This window comes from Hyperoodon ampullatus (genome assembly GCF_949752795.1).
Source record: "Hyperoodon ampullatus genome assembly, chromosome: 12".
Taxonomy (NCBI): Eukaryota; Metazoa; Chordata; class Mammalia; order Artiodactyla; family Ziphiidae; genus Hyperoodon; species Hyperoodon ampullatus.
Genome location: NC_136925.1, coordinates 64,296,567 through 64,315,767, shown reverse-complemented (window position 1 = coordinate 64,315,767; position 19,201 = coordinate 64,296,567). Strand labels below are relative to the sequence as shown.

The 19,201-nt window shown below is 44.4% G+C and overlaps 1 protein-coding gene across 1 annotated transcript; it reads right to left on the bottom strand.

Moving 5' to 3' along the window:
• Nucleotides 1-4,759: 4,759 nt before the first annotated feature.
• On the bottom strand, nt 4,760-10,854 carry HEBP2 (heme binding protein 2). Its single transcript, XM_079716871.1, has 4 exons — nt 10,732-10,854; nt 10,021-10,156; nt 8,926-9,106; nt 4,760-5,516 (listed from the first exon to the last, which is right to left on the bottom strand). Exons 1-4 carry the CDS (start codon nt 10,828-10,830, stop codon nt 5,318-5,320), a joined length of 615 nt encoding a protein of 204 aa, XP_079572997.1. The 5' UTR covers nt 10,831-10,854; the 3' UTR covers nt 4,760-5,317.
• Between the last annotated feature and the right edge of the window lie 8,347 nt (nt 10,855-19,201).

The window sequence follows — 19,201 nt, the reverse complement described above, 5'->3', positions numbered from 1 at the left end:
CATCTCTTCCTTCCTCAGGCCCAGCCTGGCCTCTGCCAGGTTATGCTGTGACTTAACCTTGGATAAATGCCTGATAGTCGGGAGATGGGGTGGGGACAGCTCCTAGAGGCACCTGTTGCCTTGTGGGGGAAAGACCTCTATATTGTCTTTCCTCATATTAGGGCAGGAGGAGGGAGAGAGGGTAGTTCTAGCTCTTAATGGGGGGAAGGGTGGGCCTCTTCCACAGGCCCAGAGTGTTCAGAAACTTCTAGGGAGTCAAAACTGTTGGGGGCACCCACCAGATGTCCCCATTTCATGTTCCAGGTTTGGTCCTGACCTTGACACGGCAGATCGGGCTTGGTTGAACATCCGTTGGTGGTTATTCCTTTTACCATCCAGTCCTTATGCTGGCCTTCTGCATGAGGTGAGGACTTCTTAGCAAGCTATGAAAGAGGCTCTGGCCCTCACATGTAGTTTTACACTCTTTGTTAACTGACCTCAACTTTTCATTATCCACCTGCAGGACAACAATCCAGCTCAGTAACAACCATTCAAGTCTATTGTCCTTGTACTCATTATCCACCCCACTCCTAATTTTTTTTTTAAAGGAATTTTGCCTTTTTTAAAAAAAAATTATTTATTTATTTATTTATTTATTTATTTATGGCTGTGTTGGCTCTTCGTTTCTGTGCGAGGGCTTTCTCTAGTTGCGGCAAGCGGGGGCCACTCCTCATCGAGGTGCGTGGGCGTCTCTCTTGTTGTGGAGCACAGGCTCCAAACGCGCAGGCTCAGTAATTGTGGCTCATGGGGCTAGTTGCTCTGCAGCATGTGGGATCTTCCCAGACCAGGGCTCGAACCCGTGTCCCCTGCATTGGCAGGCAGATTCTCAACCACTGCGCCACCAGGGAAGCCCCCCACTCCTAATTTTTGAAGCTCCTGAATCATTCACCAGTCACTGCATTCCTTTTCACCAGTAAGCTGTTCCATTTAAGAGATAAATAACTAGACAGCCTCGTGCCATGAGCTGTGTATGTACGGCCTGTCCATAGGGATGGGGAACACATAACCAGCCAGGCAGTGCATGACCCAGTCCCCAGAATGCTGTCTTACTGCCCACAATCTTGGGGCCACACTGATACCAGCTGTGCCAGTTCGATGCTGAGACAGGGTTGGGAGTACAAAAGATGTATGGTGATGTCATACCAATGAAAGGAAAAAGGAAAAACAAGATTGGGCAGGGGAGCTGTCAGACTTGCAACACAGATCTGACACTTTCTACAAGCCCGCCAGGGAGCTCTGGAGCAAAGACTGTTTATAGGAAGGGTCCCGAGTTGGACAGAAATGGCTAGGTCTTTGTACCACCAGCTTGCTCAGTCTTTGGCTGAAAGATGCCAGTAAAAAAGCATGCCATCAGCTCCTCCTGCCCCGCTCCATTGTAGGCTAGGTGACCCCATGAAAATAGTGTGTCCTTATCTTGAAATCTGCAGTGGATCCTGAAGGAAGTCACAGCTGGAGACATCGCCTAACCACACCCCTCACAGCTGGGCAGCGGTCCTTTAATGAAGGTGGATCTGAGTGGCACGCCTCCACCCCGTGCTTGCCGGCCATGACCCCAAATCCCAGAAGAGATATGCCCATTCTTTGGCCACAATCAGAAATAAGTACCAGAAGTGACTGATGACAGCTTCGCTTCAGTAACCTCGCCTCTGAACCAGGCTCCTAAATCACGCTCAGCAGCGGCGACCCTGCTCTGGTAACCGCACCTCCACAACTAAAGCTCAGTCAGCTCCTAAGTGATTCCGAAAGTCCGCTAACCCTTGAACTCTGCACTTCCAGAAACTCCGTACAAGTCAACGTTTTCTTTGTCCAGAGAGACTGTGCCCTGCAAGCACAGCGCTCCCTGCTCAGCAAGCAGTATGTGCAGCTTTGTTCTGGATACTGAAGGGGGCTTCTCCCTTTGACACGTCACCTCTGCTCAAAAGGCTTCCCCCGCCCCCAGGCTGTCATCTGAGTGGCTCCTTCTCCTTCAGATCTCATGTGTCTCTTCCTCAGGGAGGCCTGGCCTGCCCGCCCACGTGACAGCCACTGCACTCCGCCCAGCCACACCCTATCCCACTGCCCCATTGGTATTTGCACTCTCTCGCTCTCCAGAACGTACACTCCTCCACAAGGACAGGGGCCCTGCCTGTCCTGCTCACTGTTGTATCCTCAGCTGGAAGGTGGACTGAGTGGGAGAGTGGAAGACGTGGTTGGGTCTGACGGGTACAGCCACTGATGGGGGCATTTCTGCCTGTCATCATAGCCCAGCCCCTGGAATAGTGTGCAGAGCCTGCGACCCAGGAGGGACTCCATAATGCTTCTTGAAGAATGAATGAAAATAAATGGCATTCCAGTGAAATGTTGAGGAGGAAAAGCAAGATTTTTAGAGGGTTAAGTGATGACTAGAAGAGAATGGATGAATGCACTCAGTTTAAAGAATTATTTTCAGGCTTTTAAAAACATGAAAAATTGACATACACGTAGACTAACGTGGATGGGTCTGTGGGAAGCACAGTGGTGGTGGTGGAGGGGTGTTGCCCACCTTAAATCCCTGTCATGGTCCCTGAGTTACTTTCTCACAACCTAGAGCTCCAAGGAAGCCTCTGGACAACTCTTTCCAGAGAAACTGGATAATCAAGGCAAGGGAGAAATGGGAATTATTGTCCTATGTAAGGGTCTAGGGGGAATTAGGATTTTATTCTGGGGAGCGGGGAGGATCAGGCCAAATCAGAGCCTGTTGGTAAGCAGAGTGATTGGAGCATGTTGGGAGGGAGAGCCTGAAGATGGGAGAAGGCCTAATGGATGGAGCATGAATTAGACCAATAGGAAAGGTGGATGGTTTTGCCTCGGAAAGGAATCTAGACATGAATTTCCTATTGATAAGAGAAGAAAAATCTCAATAGAAATGTTGAGGGATATTTTGTAGTCAGTGCCAGCCACGTAATTAAAATAACTGATTCATTGCTGTGAGAAATACTCTCTGGTCTGGATTAATTGAGGGCTGAAAAATGTTTTAGTTTATGATTTATGGACCAGGAGGGGAAAATGGGATACCTTGGACTGAATAGTACAAAATCGCTTTTTTATGGAACATGTTTCAGATTACAACTAAATCTTGGCAATCAGACATATGCTCTTCTCATATAAAATGGAAGTTACTGCATAAGAGATGTCTATTTTTATAGGACTATGGATTAAATATATAAATATTTACCTCATACCAGTAGAGGCGAGTACTGTGGACTTTCATCAGTAGGAGGGCTAGAAGGTGACCCACAGTTGGTTTTCGTAAATGAGCTAAGAAAGAAATTTAATTTCTTTTTGGCAAACACAAAAATGCAAAGAATAAAAAAATAATCAATGCAAGCAAATACCTTTGGAAAATAATTGCCTAAGACTTAAAAAATTATATCTATATAATAATTTCAAAACCGGAAACCTAGCTTGTTTTGTATCAAAAATTATAATCTAAAAGGTATCTCTGAGGTCATAATCATATTGATTATGCATGCATGACATGCAGGAAGGACCCCTCAACACAGTCCTAGCCCACTGATGGCCTGAGAAAGCTGCACTCTAGAACACTGACTGCCAGTGGGCGCCGTGGTTAACGGTCTGGACCCAGGAGTCCGACTGCCTGGGATGGAATTGGCCTCTGCCCTTACAGCTCCAGCTGGGGGCAAGTTACCTTACATCTCTGTGCCTCAATGTCCTCATCTGTGAAATGGAGCTGACACAAGGTGGCACACAGGGTTGTTCTGAGGGTCGACTGTGGGAATTCAGGTGAAATGCTTAGAAAGCTACACCTAGAAGGCAATCCATAAATGTTAGCTATGGAAACCATTAACCGTAGGTACGTTGGTCTAATGTACCCAGGTTAGGGAGATTAATTTTAAGAGATACCATATAATGTTGGGGCTGCAGGGACCTTGAGCATCATCTGGCCCCACCCTTTCATCCACTGGATACCCACATCTGCCACATAAGTGATAACGTGCCTGCTTGAACACACACAGTGATGGGAACGGGAAGTAATGTCATTCGTGGGCAGCTTTACCTGTTGGGAAGTCACTGAGCTCGAAGCTGTTTTTCTCCTTCGTGCCTACAGCCATCCTCCACTAGAAGCCCCCAGTAAAGCTATGACCTTCCCATGACAGGCTTTCAGATATCCGACTGATGCTCTTCTCCAGGACAAGCGTGTTCCAATACAATTAGGTCCAAATTTCAACCTCTTTGATTTTTGCAGCAAACCCCTCTTTGAATACTGAATCATTTTTATATACTGATTCAGTATATAAAAATACTGCATAAAATACTTTAAAGATTCAAGTGTATTTTTTTCTTTAATTTATTTATTTACTTATTTTTGGCTGTGTTGGGTCTTCGTTGCTGGGCATGGGCTTTCTCTAGTTGCAGAGAGCGCGGGCTACTGTTAGTTGTGGTGCGCGGGTCTCTCAATGTGGTGGCTTTCCTTGTTGTGGAGCACGGGATCTAGGCACAAGGGCTTCAGTAGTTGTGGCACGCGGGCTCAGTAGTTGTGGCTCACGAGCTCAGTTGCTCTGTGGCATGTGGGATCTTCCCGGACCAGGGCCCGAACCCGTGTCCCCTGCATTGGCAGGAGGATTCTCAACCACTGAGCCACCAGGGAAGCCCCTCAAGTGAATTTTAAAAGTCTACGTTTGTATACATTACTTCAGAAAAAACATGCCTCTCTTGAGTATCAAAATAAAATAGGAAGTCCCTAACTTCATACATTTATTTTTTGTCACGGAATATTAGCAACACTTTTGAGTATTGTGAGAGCTTTTCTCGTGCGGGGAGCAGCGGGCAGATAGGAAAGAGGGCTCAACAGAAAAAGTAACAGTGGCAGCTGCAAAAGACACTTTGATTTCTGTTTCCAACTGAACTTGAGTTCTCTAGGCTTGACGTCCTTGTAGTTCCACACAGGATAAACGTTAACATTTTTATTGATAATATCTGAAGGAGGTAACATCCAACTGACACAAATCCAAAGTAGAAATAAGGCAACATGATTGTGATACAGTGAAGAAGGCGGAAGTAACATGACGTTTCCCTGGAGCCTCATAGAAATAAAGATCGATTTACATGTTTATAGAATACTGTCCCCTGTTATCCGTGTATCTAAAGCTTCAAGCATTAAAAAGGCACAGTGGAAATAAGCTCAATTCATAGTAGTACTCTCAGGTAGAGATACTAGACACATTTTGCTTATGGGTAATGCTGACGTCTATGTTAAACAGAAGTTTTGCCCCTGGCAATGGACCTTCCTCTCATTTTCTCATTCCCTTTCTTTGGAGGGTTCTTTTTTCTGAATCAACCACACTTCATTTTTTCTATCAAGCAATTTGAAAGGACTGTTGTAGCCTGCGGTGTAGTAAACCTTTTCATCGAAAACTTTTCCTTCTTCCCTCAAAATGCTTGCTAATGTCAAGAGTTGTTCTTGATTCTTTTGGGCACTAGAGAATCCATCGAAAGACCTATAAAGGAGAAAGTAAATGACCATAAATGATTTTAATACTGATGTGAAGGTCAGTCTAAGAAGAAAAGTGGGAGCTGATACAAGGAAACCTGGATGGAGTGTGGTTTCAAAGCCCCTCCCTCTTGGCAGCTGAACTGACTGTTCCCTTCCTCTGGTTCCCAGGCTCTGTGTGACCTCACATGCACTGAGGGCACCCAGGAGGAGGCAATACATCCCAGCTGTTGGGCAGATTTGGAAGTTATGCCATCTTGTGCTCTAACTCTGTGCTTCTGAAGCTCTAACGTGCATGCGAGTCACCTGGGAAAACGCAGGTTCAGGAGGTCTGGGCTGGGGCCCAAGAGCCTGCATTTCCAACAGTCTCCTGTACTGCTGATGCTCCTGGTCAGAGAACCACAATGAATCCCCCTTAGCAGGCTCCCTTTCAGTCTTTCCATTTTCCATGGAACATTTTCCCTTTCTTTTTCTCCTTAGAAAAAGGGCAGGCACTGTATTACAGATGAGCATAAGTTTTGACTCTATATGGAAGAGGTGGACATTTTGGTAGCTCTATACAGTCTGAGAAAAGCTTTAACAGAGACAGACTCAAAGTGCTTGGGAACACTGAGGATATGATTACATTGGGGCAAGGTGTGTCTCTGAGTGGGGCCTGGAATGGAGGATAATTTTGCTGGGCAGAGAAAGGGGAGGGATAAGAAAAGAACAAAAGTCCAGAAATACAAAGCAACTTCATAATGAGGCATAAAATGAGGTCAGAAAAGTGAGTCAGGACTTCCCTGGTGGCGCAATGATTGAGAATCCACCTGCCAAGGCAGGAGACATGGGTTCGAGCCCTGGTCCGGGAAGATCCCACATGCCGCGAAGCAACTAAGCCCATGCGCCACAACTACTGAGCCTGCGTTCTAGAGCCCACATGCCACAACTACTGAGCCTGCGTGCCTAGAGCCCGTGCTCCGCAACAAGAGAAGCCACCGCAATGAGAAGCCCGCGCACCACAACGAAGAGTAGCCCCCGCTCGCCTCAACTAGAGAGAGCCCACGTGCAGCAATGAAGACCCAACCCAGCCAAAAATTAATTAATTCATTAATTAAAAAAAAAAAAAGAAAGGTGAGTCAGAGCTGGAAGGAGGAACCTTGTACATCATCCTAAGGCCTTTTGAGATTATTCCAATGCATGTTGGAAAAGCAGAAAAGTAACTTGATTAGATCTGGGTAAGAATATAGGCAGAGAGATGGGAACTAGATTGGAGAGAAGGGGCCAGTTAGGAGGTTGCTAAGAGGATGGGGATGAAAAGACAGTCAAAAGATTTGCATAAAAAGTGGGAAAATAGAAATTTAAGTGTAGATTTTAAAGTATATAAACAAAAATACCCTGAGATTAAATCATGACAGCACACCGACCTAGCTGAGTTGCTGGAATGTAAACATGATGAATTTGAAGGCTGAGAATAGGAAAAACAGGCACAAAAACATTCCTAAAATGCCTTCTTTAGCATAAAGTTTATTGTCAATGTGCCAGTGGAAAAGATCATTCCTACCATTCTTCAAATAAGATGTAAGGTCTCGAGGGTACGAACCAGGCCTGTTCTGTTCAACAATGTCTACCAGGCACCTAGTCATTCCTGGCATGCAGTACCTTTTAAATCCCAGTTGAGTAAGTAGAGGAATCTGTGTATGCACATGTATATAAAATAAAACGTCGAAGATAAATTGATAAAACTGTTCTATAATTTCCATCATGTTGACTGATGATGATAATTCTGAACCATGTGTTAGGAAACATTTCTGCTCCTAAATTTATTATTTATTTCCTTAAGGAATGTTCTGCCTAAAGGGAATCTGTTTCAGATTCCACTTCTTCCTTGAAATCAAGTCTTGAGCCTCTTACTTAGAAATCATCTTTTGTCCTCTGAATACACGTTGTTCTACGATGATCTGTCCACGGCTTTATTCAGGACACAGACATATACTGAGCCTCCCCACACACACCTGCCTCACCAGGAGCCGAAAGATATGGGCAGAGTAACGTGTTGCTATATTCTTGAGGAAGTTACAGCCTATCAGTAGGTCATTAGAATTTAGAATCATAGCACGAATGGCTGGCTGACTGGAGAAACTGAGGAAGGCATCACAGACCAGGTACCAATTGATCTAAGTCCTGAAGGATGAAAGTAGGCTCTCCAGGAAGAGAAGAAAGAGGGAGCTGGAGCCGTAATAGTAGTAGTATTGTAGTAATACTACATGTAGTAAGCATGTAGTAATATCATGCTCATGTTCTAAGTATTTTAGGTAAATTATCTGATCTTCATGGCAACCCTGTGAGATAGTAGGTAGGTACTGTGATTAGACACATTTTACAGATGAGATTTTTGGCAAGGAAGGTCTCAGTAACTTGCCTAAGGTCAAAGGTACAGAGATGTGGAGGAACTCAGCCTACTCGGTGAGGGGCGGGAGGTGGGGGGAGTTGTCAGGGAGACAGGTTGGGCCGCGTGTTGCAGGTGATGTGTACCTGAACGGTCTGAATGTCACGCGGAAGCAAGAGGAAGCCAACAGATTTTTAAACACAGTAACAGGTTGGGGTTTTGTTGCTGTCGTTGTGAGAACGATCGGGGTTCCAGAGTGGAGGGCCAGGGAGAGGAGACTGGTGGGCAGAGAGAACAGCTGGGAGGCTCTTGAAGTGGAACCTGAGACTGAAAAACGTCGGAGTATCTGGTGAGTGTCAGGCATGTGCCGAGCACTGGGGTAGCAAAGAGGACTTAGCTGCGGTCCCTGTAAGGTGAGGGCCCGAGCAGGTAACAGTGGGGAGGAAGGGAACGGAATCACGACCCTTTCTGAGGCGAATGGGCCAGATTCAGGGGCTGAGCGTGCTGCCGATGGCTACGACGGTCCTTGCTGGGGAGGCTGGCAGGCTGATTAGTCATTTTACTGAGACAGGCACTGTAAGGTCAGAGTAAGGAACCAGTAAACCAACCAACAGAGGCAGTCACTGCGGGAAGCAGCTGCCATCCTTTGGGCTGGGGGAACAAAGGGAAGAGTTTGAGGCTATCAGAAACTACGAGTTGAGAGGAAGGGTACCATGCATTGTTTTAAGGTATTTTTCTCCAAATTTAACTAGAGGGCAGGTAAGGACAGTCTTTTGCTTTTGTGGGGGAAGGTCCGGTGTGTAATTTGTATTGCGTCTTATCTGTGGAAGGTGTGCATCAGCCTTCTCATTAAATGTATTAGTTATTTCTTGTAAAGGACCCTTAGTAACATATAAAACTAAGTCACTAGGAAAACACCACAAAATGCATTAGACCTGTTTTTATGGAAGGGGGAAAAGCATAGGAGCTAAGCTGCACAGGAGCTAAACTATGAGTGCCCGCAAGTAAAACCAACAGTCAGAAAGGCTATAAATTATCTACCACTTACCGTACAAACACCGTCATTTCAGCTCTGTCTTCAATGAAGACATTTGACTCTGAAGGCCTGGGGGGATCAGATTGCTGTTCAGAGGGGATATACAGGGAAATGGTAACGGTAGACTCGCTAAAAGGACCTGAACCGGGCTCCACGTAGCTTGTCACTGGAGCTGTCATCTTTATTTTCATCTCTGTGCCAGAAAAAATATATATTTAAATGCAAAGGAGACCGTGAAAGCAGATTTAGTGTATTTATGACTACATTTAAAAACTTATTTTTTGACCTGAGTTTCTTGATTTATGACAATTATCCACTGCCCACATTCAACACTTTCTGTATTATTAATATTTTTCATTAGTAAATTCCATAGTTTTAGGGATAGAAGGGGAAATGAGAGATCACATAGTCCAGTTCATTCTTTACTTTTACAATTCGGAAACAGAGGTCCCATTGGCTAAGTGACCTGCTGCAACATAAATAGCATGAGAACCAAGCCAGAAGATATATCTTTTTTTTTTTTTTTTTTTTTTTTTGCGGTACGCGGGCCTCTCACTGTTGCGGTCTCTCCCGTTGCGGAGCACAGGCTCCGGATGCGCATGCTCAGCGGCCATGGCTCACGGGCCCAGCCGCTCCGCGCGCGGCATGTGGGATCTTCCCGGACCGGGGCACGAACCCGCATCCCCTGCATCGGCAGGCGGACTCTCAACCACTGCGCCACCAGGGAAGCCCCAGAAGATATATCTTGACACCCTGGATCTTGTGTTCTTTGACCCTTCCTGCCTCCTAATGTCTCTTACCCTACCAGTTACCAAATTATCTCAAAAGCATTAGCCATGAAAAGGCCTTAATGCTAGTTACACAGAGGCCCAGTTCATCCAGCAGAATCACAAACAAGGAGAACAGAGGCTAAAAAGCACTGCCCAGTACTACCCTCCTCTAGACGCCTCGGGTCCTCAGCAGAGTCCTGCTCTTCAAACATTAAGTCTTTGATGATCTGGTTATTTTTCTATTCTAAAAGGTATTTATTTAGTCAGCGAAAACTCAATAAGCCAGGGCACTCAACCACAATACAGTGTGTATAATTACAAGGTAAACTGCCTTCACCTTTCTCGTTTTTGCCTTGAATGTAGCTGTTCAGCCTTGTGAAGCCAGTCTGCATGGCCGAATCCCAGTCCATAGACTCAACTGAAGTGCTGACCCACTTCGCAGGTCCGTAGTGTCGGATCTCATAACTTCCAGGCTAAGATGGAACAGGGGGAATTTGGGGAAGCAATTCTAAGAAGGCAGAACGTGAGATGCAGCAGTACAGGTACCTTGATCTCGGGTCCACCTGGGACGGCCAGTCCAGGGGCTGCGCTCCCCTGGGGCCCGGCCGGAGGTTCTGGCTTCCCAGCACCGGGCAGGGCTCCTCCCCCCGCGGCTCCCATCTTTGGATTAAGAGACGCAGGCGGCCTCTGCCCCACAAGCAGGGGTAGGGAGAGTCGGCTCGATTCGGGTTAAAAGCAAGCAACTGTTCCGCCCCCGCCCGGAGGGTCCCATCGCAGGTTTTGGGACGTGGTCGATTTTTTTTTTTTTTTTTTTTAACCGCAAAGAAAAGAAATTGAGATGTAGCCAGTACCTGGGGGTAACTACGGCTTACCGACCGCATCTTCCCGTTTGTGCAGAAATGGAGCTAGGGACTCCGACCATTTTTTAAAATGTGCTTTTAAGTTAAACCTATGGGACCCTCCGGCTGCACTGAAGATCACCTCGAGTACAGCCCCACGCTGCCCACCCCCCCGGCCCTCACCCTTCGCGCCCGCGGGTGGAGCCTACCTGGGGACCCGCGTCCTCCAGGGCTTCCCAGCCCGGCGTCTCCGCGAGGGCCTCCGAGCCCTCGGCTGCCCCGGAATCGGGCTCCAGCACCTCGGCCATGGGCGGCCACGACACTCCGGGAAAGAGGCCGGTGAGCTGCGCCGGAAGGGGGCCACTGGGGACCGCCCCGCCTGCGTGTCCCCGAGTCCCCGCCCCGCAGACGCCCGGCCAGCCTCTACACACTGCAGGAGCCCCGAGTCCGCGGGGCACTGCGGGAACCAGGCCGCGAGGGGGCGCTGCGACAGCGATCTCAACCCTGGCCGGCCGCTCCCCTGCGGGTCCCCCAGGAGACCGATGGCAGGGTCTGTTTGGCCAGGCTTTCTTTGGGGGCGGTTTCTCCCGCCCCCACCCTTTTTTTTTTTAACATCGTTATTGGAGTATAATTGCTTTACAGTGTTGTGTTAGTTTCTGCTGTATAACAAAGTGAATCAGCTATATGCATAAGTATATCTCCTTATCCCCTCCCTCTTCTGTCTCCCTCCCACCCTCCCTATCCCACCCCTCTAGGTTGTCACAAAGCACCCAGCTGATCTCCCTGTGCTATGTGGCTGCTTCCCACTAGCTATCTATTTTACATTTGGTAGTGTATATATGTCCATGCTACTCTCTTACTTCGTCCCAGCTTACCCTTCCCCCTGCCCGTGCCCTCAAGTCCAGTCTCTACATCTGTGTCTTTATTCCTGTCCTGCCCCTAGGTTCATCAGAACATTTTTTTTTAAGATTCCTTATATATGTGTTAGCATACAGTATTTGTTTTTCTCTTTCTGACTTACTTCACTCTGTATGACAGACTCTAGGTCCATCCACCTCATCACAAGTAACTCAATTTCGTTTCTTTTTATGGCTGAGTAATATTCCATTGTATATATGTGCCACGTCTTCTTTATCCATTCATCTGTCGATGGACACTTAGGTTGCTTCTGTGTCCTGGCTATTGTAAATAGTGCTGCAGTGAACACTGTGGTACATGTCTCTTTTTGAATTATGGTTTTCTCAGGGTATATGCCCTGTAGTGGGATTGCTGGGTCATATGGTAGTTCTATTTTTAGTTTTTTAAGGAACCTCCATACTGTTCTCCGTAGTGGCTGTACCAATTTACATCCCCACCAATAGTGCAAGAGGGTTCCCTTTTCTCCACACCCTCCCCAGCATTTATTGTTTGTAGATTTTTTGATGATGGCCATTCTGACCAGTGTGAGGTGATACCTCATTGTAGGTTTTTGTTTTTGTTTTTGTTTTTTTGCGGTACGCGGGCTTCTCACTGTTGTGGCCTCTCCCATTGCAGAGCACAGGCTCCGGATGCGCAGGCTCAGCGGCCGTTGTTCACGGGCCTAGCCGCTCCGTGGCATGTGGGATCTTCCCGGACCGGGGCACGAACCCGTGTCCCCTGCATCGGCAGGCGGATTCTCAAGCACTGCGCCACCATGGAAGCCCCTTATTGTAGTTTTGATTTGCATTTCTCTAATGATTAGTGATGTTGAGCATTCTTTCATGTGTTTGTTGGCAATCTGGATATCTTCTTTGGAGAAATGTCTGTTTAGGTCTTCTGCCCATTTTTGGATTGGGTTGTTTGTTTTTTTGTTATTGAGCTGCATGAGCCGCTTGTATATTTTGGAGATTAATCCTTTGTCAGTTGCTTCATTTGCAAATATTTTCTTCCATTCTGAGGGTTGTCAGTTCATCTTTTTTATGGTTTCCTTTGCTGTGCAAAAGCTTTTAAGTTTTATTAAGTCCCATTTGTTCATTTTTGTTTTTATTTCCATTACTCTAGGAGGTGGGTCAAAAAGGATCTTGCTATGATTTATGTCACAGAGTGTTCTGCCTATGTTTTCCTCTAAGAGTTTTATAGTGTCTGTCCTTACATTTAGGTCTGTAATCCATTTTGAGTTTATTTTTGTGTTTGTGTTAAGAAGGGTTCTAATTTCATTCTTTTACATGTAGCTGTCCAGTTTTCCCAGCACCACTTATTGAAGAGGATGTCTTTTCTCCATTGTATACTCTTGCCTCCTTTATCAAAGTTAAGGTGACCATATGTGCGTGGGTTTATCTCTGGGCCTTGTATCCTGTTCCATTGATCTGTATTTCTGTTTTTGTGCCAGTACTATAGTGTCTTGATTACTGTAGCTTTGTAGTACAGTCTGAAATCTGGAAGCCTGATTCCTCCTGCTCCGTTTTTCTTTCTCAATATTGTTTTGGCTATTCAGGGTCTTTTGTGTTTCCATACAAATTGTGAAATTTTTTGTTCTAGTTCTGTGAAAAATGCCATTGTTAGTGTGGTGGGGATTGCACTGAATCTGTAGATTGCTTTGGGTAGTACAGTCATTTTCACAATGTTGATTCTTCCAATCCAAGAACATGGTATATCTCTCCATCTGTTGGTATCATCTTTAATTTCTTTCATCAGTATCTTATAGTTTTCTGCATACAGGTCTTTTGTCTCCTTAGGTAGGTTTATTCCTAGGTATTTTATTCTTTTTGTTGCAGTGGTAAATGGGAGTGTTTCCTTAATTTCTCTTTCAGAATTTTCGTCATTAGTATATAGGAATGCAAGAGATTTATGTGCATTAATTTTGGTTCCTGCTACTCCACCAGATTCTAGGTCCTTGTTAAATGTTAAATGTTTCTTGTATTTTCTCCATCTGTTTCCGAGATTCTGGATCATCTTTACTATAATTACTCTGAATTCTTTTTCAGAGGTTGCTTATTTTGTCTTCATTTATTTGGTCTTGTAGGTTTTTACCTTGCTCCGTCATCTGTAACAAATTTTTTTGTAATATCATTTTTTTTTTTTTTTTTATGGGAGCTGCTATATTCTTGTCTTACTGGTTGTTTGGCCTGAGACATCCAGCCCTGGAGTTTGTAAGCAGCTGGTTAGAGCTAGGTCTTGGTGCTGAGATGAGGACCTCTGGGAGGCCTCACTCCAATTGATATTCCCTGGGTTCTGAGGTTCTCTGTTAGTCCAGTGGTTTCAACTTGGAGCTCCCACCACAGGAGCTCGGGCCCGAAATCTGGCCTGGGAACCAAGATCCCGCAAGCTTCGTGGCACGGTAAAAAAAAAAAAAACCAAAAAAAAAAAAAGAAGAAGATAGAAAGAAAAAGAGGAGCAGTACAATATCAAAGCATAAAAAACAAAATAAAATTAGAAAGGTAAAAAATATGTATTAGGAAAAATAAAACTATAATTGAGGGCTTCCGTGGTGGCGCAGTGGTTGAGCGTCCGCCTGCCGATGCAGGGGACACTGGTTCGAGCCCTGGTCTGGGAGGATCCCACATGCCACGGAGCGGTTGCGCCCGTGAGCCATGGCCTCTGAGTCTGGGCTTCCGGAGCCTGTGCTCCGCAACGAGAGAGGCCACAACAGTGAGAGGCCCACGTACCACAAAAAAAAAAAAAAAAAAAAAAACTATAATTGAAACAACTGCAACAAGGTAAAATAAAACCACAACAGAAAAAAGAATTTAAAAAGGTGGGTGGGGGGCGGAAACAAGCCAAAAGGAGAGATCACTAACAAAGTATAAAGAATAAAATAAAGTTAGAATATTAAAAGATTTATTAGGAAAAATAAAAATATAAAAGAATCAACAGCAATGAATCAACAAGGTAAAACAGAACCCCAATCTAAAAGAGAGAAAAAAAAAAGCCTTGGCTATGGGGGCGGAGTTTAGGCACAGGGGTGGAACATAAGCAAGGGTGGGGTGGACCTAGGTGGGTGGGGGTTGATGTTTGAGCATGGGCCCGCCCTTGTTTTTTAATTAACAGGTACACAGAGGTATCCACTCTGGGAGCCGCAGGCAGAGGACAGAGCAGGGGGCCAGTGGGGTTTCTGGTATAACCAGTCTGGGAACCTCTCCCATGGCCCCACCCGCAGGGAACTGGTTCTGCTGACGGTCTACTCCTGGGAAGGGAAGTGAGGGAGGCCCGCCCTCTGGGTGCCTTCAGTGAAAGGTGGGAGTGGGGGCGGGGAGGGGAAATGCTCCTACCGACTCTGACCTTGGCCGCCCCAGTTCGCACCCTGGTGGGCCGAATGCTCCTGCGCAGGTTGGATCTGGGGACCCAGCCCGGGGCAAGCAGGCAGCCCCACTCAACCTAGATGGCTTAGGGCCCAAACACCCTGTCAGGGACCCTAGGGAGAGGAAGTGGGTGGGACCACAGTCCCACCTGGAGAAAATCTTCAACTGTACTTGTTTCTTGTCCTCTTCCACCCAAATGACCCCCACGCCTCTGAGTCATCCCACCAGACCTAACAGGCTGGGAAGGTGGGATGGGAGAGAGAGAAGGGACAGTGGCCAGACCCTAGTGATTTTGAAAGTTTTTGGTTAGATTTATTCTGTATTTTTTTCTAAGAGAATTATTGAGATAAAATTCACTTACCATATAATTCACCCACTTAAGGCATACCATTCAGTGGTTTTTAGTGTATATTCACAGTTGTGTAACCATCAACCACAATGAATTTTAGAACATTGCCATCATCTTCAACCCCCCAAAAGAAACGCCATTGAAACCCCTTTGGCCATCATTCTTCAATCCTCCACCACCCAGTCCTAGGTAACTGCTAATCTGCTCTTTATTTCTCTTCTGGACATTTCCTATAAATGGGATCATACAGTATCTCAATACATTGGGCTGCTATAACAAAACACGGCAGACTGGGTAGCTTACAAACAACAGAAATGTGCTTCTTACACTTCTGGAGGCTGGAAGTCCAAGATCAGGGTGCCAGCAAGGTCAGATGAGGGCCTTCTTCCTGGTGGGACTACTTATGGTCTCCTCAACATGGTGGAAGAGGCAAGGAGCGTTCCCTGGTCTCTTATAAGGGTGCTAATCCCATTTGTGAGTGGTCTGCCCTCATGACTTAATCACCTCCCACAGGCCCCACCTCAATGCCATCACATTGGGCATCAGGATTTCAACATACGAATCTTGGAGGACACAAACATAGCATATAGAACGTGGTCTTTTATGACTAGCTACTTTTTTTTTTTTCTTTTTCACCACTCTTTTTTTTTTTTTTATTAGTTTCTGCTTTATAACAAAGTGAATCAGTCATACATATACATCTGTTCCAACATCCCTTCCCTCATGCATCTCCCTCCCTCCCACCCTCCCCATCCCACCCCTCCAGGCGGTCACAAAGCACTGAGCTGATCTCCCTGTGCTCTGTGGCTGCTTCCCACTATCTATCTACCTTACGTTTGGTAGTGTATATATGTCCATGCCTCTCTTTCGCTTTGTCACAGCTTACCCTTCCCCCTCCCCATATCCTTAAGTCCATTCTCAAGTAGGTCTGTGTCTTTATTCCCGTTTTACCCCTAGGTTCTTCATGACATTTTTTTTTAATTCCATATATATGTGTTAACATACGGTATTTGTCTTTCTCTTTCTGACTTACTTCACTCTGTATGACAGACTCTAGGTCTATCCACCTCATTACAAATAGCTCAGTTTCGTTTCTTTTTATGGCTGAGTAATATTCCATTGTATATATGTGCCACATCTTCTTTATCCATTCATCCGATGATGGACTCTTAGGTTGTTTCCAGCTCCGGGCTATTGTGAATAGAGCTGCAATGAACATTTTGGTACATGTCTCTTTTTGAATTATGGTTTTCTCAGGGTATATGCCTAGTAGTGGGATTGCTGGGTCATATGGTAGTTCTATTTGTAGTTTTTTAAGGAACCTCCATACTGTTCTCCATAGTGGCTGTACCAATTCACATTCCCACCAGCAGTGCAAGAGTGTTCCCTTTTCTCCACACCCTCTCCAGCATTTATTGTTTCTAGATTTCTTGATGATGGCCATTCTGACTGGTGTGAGATGATATCTCATTGTAGTTTTGATTTGCATTTCTCTAATGATTAATGATGTTGGGCATTCTTTCATGTGTTTGTTGGCAGTCTGTATATCTTCTTTGGAGAAATGCCTATTTAAGTCTTCTGCCCATTTTTGGATTGGGTTGTTTGTTTTTTTGCTATTGAGCTGCATGAGCTGTTTATAAATTTTGGAGATTAATCCTTTGTCAGTTGCTTCATTTGCAAATATTTTCTCCCATTCTGAGGGTTGTCTTTTGGTCTTATTTATGGTTTCCTTTGCTGTGCAAAAGCTTTGAAGTTTCATTAGTTCCCATTTGTTTATCTTTGTTTTTATTTCCATTTCTCTAGGAGGTGGGTCCAAAAGGATCTTGCTGTGATTTATGTCATAGAGTGTTCTGCCTATGTTTTCCTCTAAGAGTTTGATAGTTTCTGGCCTTACATTTAGGTCTTTAATCCATTTTGAGCTTATTTTTGTGTATGGTGTTAGGGAATGATCTAATCTCATACTTTTACATGTCCCTGTCCAGTTTTCCCAGCACCACTTATTGAAGAGGCTGTCCTTTCTCCACTGTACATTCCTGCCTCCTTTATCAAAGATAAGTTGGCCATATGTGCGTGGGTTTATCTCTGGGCTTTCTATCCTGTTCCATTGATCTATCTTTCTGTTTTTGTGCCAGTACCACACTGTCTTGATTACTGTAGCTTTGTAGTATAGTCTGAAGTCAGGGAGCCTGATTCCTCCAGCTCCGTTTTTCATTCTCAAGATTGCTTTGGCTATTCGGGGTCTTTTGTTTTTCCAAACAAATTGTGAAATTTTTTGCTCTAGTTCTGTGAAAAATGCCAGTGGTAGTTTGATAGGGATTGCATTGAATCTGTAGATTGCTTTGGGTAGTAGAGTCATTTTCACAATATTTATTCTTCCAATCCAGGAGCATGGTATATCTCTCCATCTATTTGTATCATCTTTAATTTCTTTCATCAGTGTATGACTAGCTACTTTTGCTTAGCAAAATGTTTTCAAGGCTCATCCCTGTTGTGACATGTATCAGTACTTCATACCTTTTAATGGCTGAAAAATATTCAGTTGGATAAACATTTTGTTATTCATTCATCAGCTGATGAACATTTGAATTGTTTCAAACTTTTGGCTATTATGAGTAGCAATACTGTTCTACACACTTGTATACAGGTTTCTATATGGACATATGTTTTCTTTCTCTTGGGTAAATACCTAGGAATGGAATTGCTAGGTTAAATGCTAACTCTATATTTAACTTTTTGAGGAACTGCCAAACTGGGTTTTAAAGTGGCTGCACCATGGGAATTCCCTGGTGGTCCAGTGGTTAGGACTCCACTCTTCCACTGCCAGGGCGCGGGTTGGGGAACTAAGATCCCAGAAGCCACGTGTTGCAGCCAGAAAGTAAAATTTTAAAAATAAAAAATAATTTAAAATAAATAAAGTGGTTTTACATTTTCACCAGTGGGGTATGGGCAGTTTCTCCACATCCTTACCAACACTTATTATCTGGCTTTATTATTATGGCCATCCTAGTGGGTATGCCTAGTGCTTTACATTTTTTTGTTTTGATATATAATTCACATAACATAAAAGTCACCATTTTAAAGTATACAATTCATTGTTTTTCAGTATATTCACTGTGTTATACAGGCATCATCACTAGTTCCAGAGCATTCTGTCACTCCAGGAAGAAGCCCTGTACAATTTAGCAGTCACTCCCAACCTCCAGGCCTCTGGCAATCACTAATCTACTTTCTGTCTCTATGGATTTGCCAATTCTGGACATTTCATATAAATGGAATTATATATAATATGTGATCTTTGGTGACTGGCTCCTTTCACTTAGTGTAATGTTTTCAGGAGTCATCCATGTTGTAGCATGTATCAGTACTTCATTCCTTTTTATTGCTGAATAATACCCTGATGTATGGGCCTCCTGCTTTTAAAGCAATTGATGTCTTTACCTTTCCTTCCCCTTCTTGGCCCAAACAGGTATGCAGTGGCCTGCGGATACCTGACACTTTCTAGTGTTATAGCAAATCTATTATTATGCTGAGCTAAATTTGAATTATTTAGTGAAGGCTTAATAATGAATTTTGACTTATTTTTTAAAATAGCCTTATTATTTTAACTTATGTAACAGGTGTGATCCATTGTGTAGGTAACTTTGCAAAGCTAAGAATACAATTTTACTTTACAGAAAGGTTTTTTTTTTTATTAAAGAGGAAAGAGAAGTAATTTACACTGTTGCTTAAGATAGCCGTTGTTCTTTTTCATCTGCACCAAACCTTTTACAGTTATTGATGCTTTTTGAAGGCAAGAGCATTTTATTTGTAGAAAAACTGAGGCTAAATTTGGAGACATTCATTTTATAGGGTGTGGAATATACAATTAATGAAGATAACAGCAGGTGACTAAGCTGAATTATCTACATTTACAAGGTGATAATTAGTCATATAACAGAAGGAAGGAAAGAAAAGGATTTATTTTAAACTAATATAATTTCAGTTAGAACAAACAATGAAATTCAGAAGGCTCAAGTTTTATACTCATGTGTCAAATAATCTAGCTAGTTTTCTTGTTGATTAATTAAGGTAAAA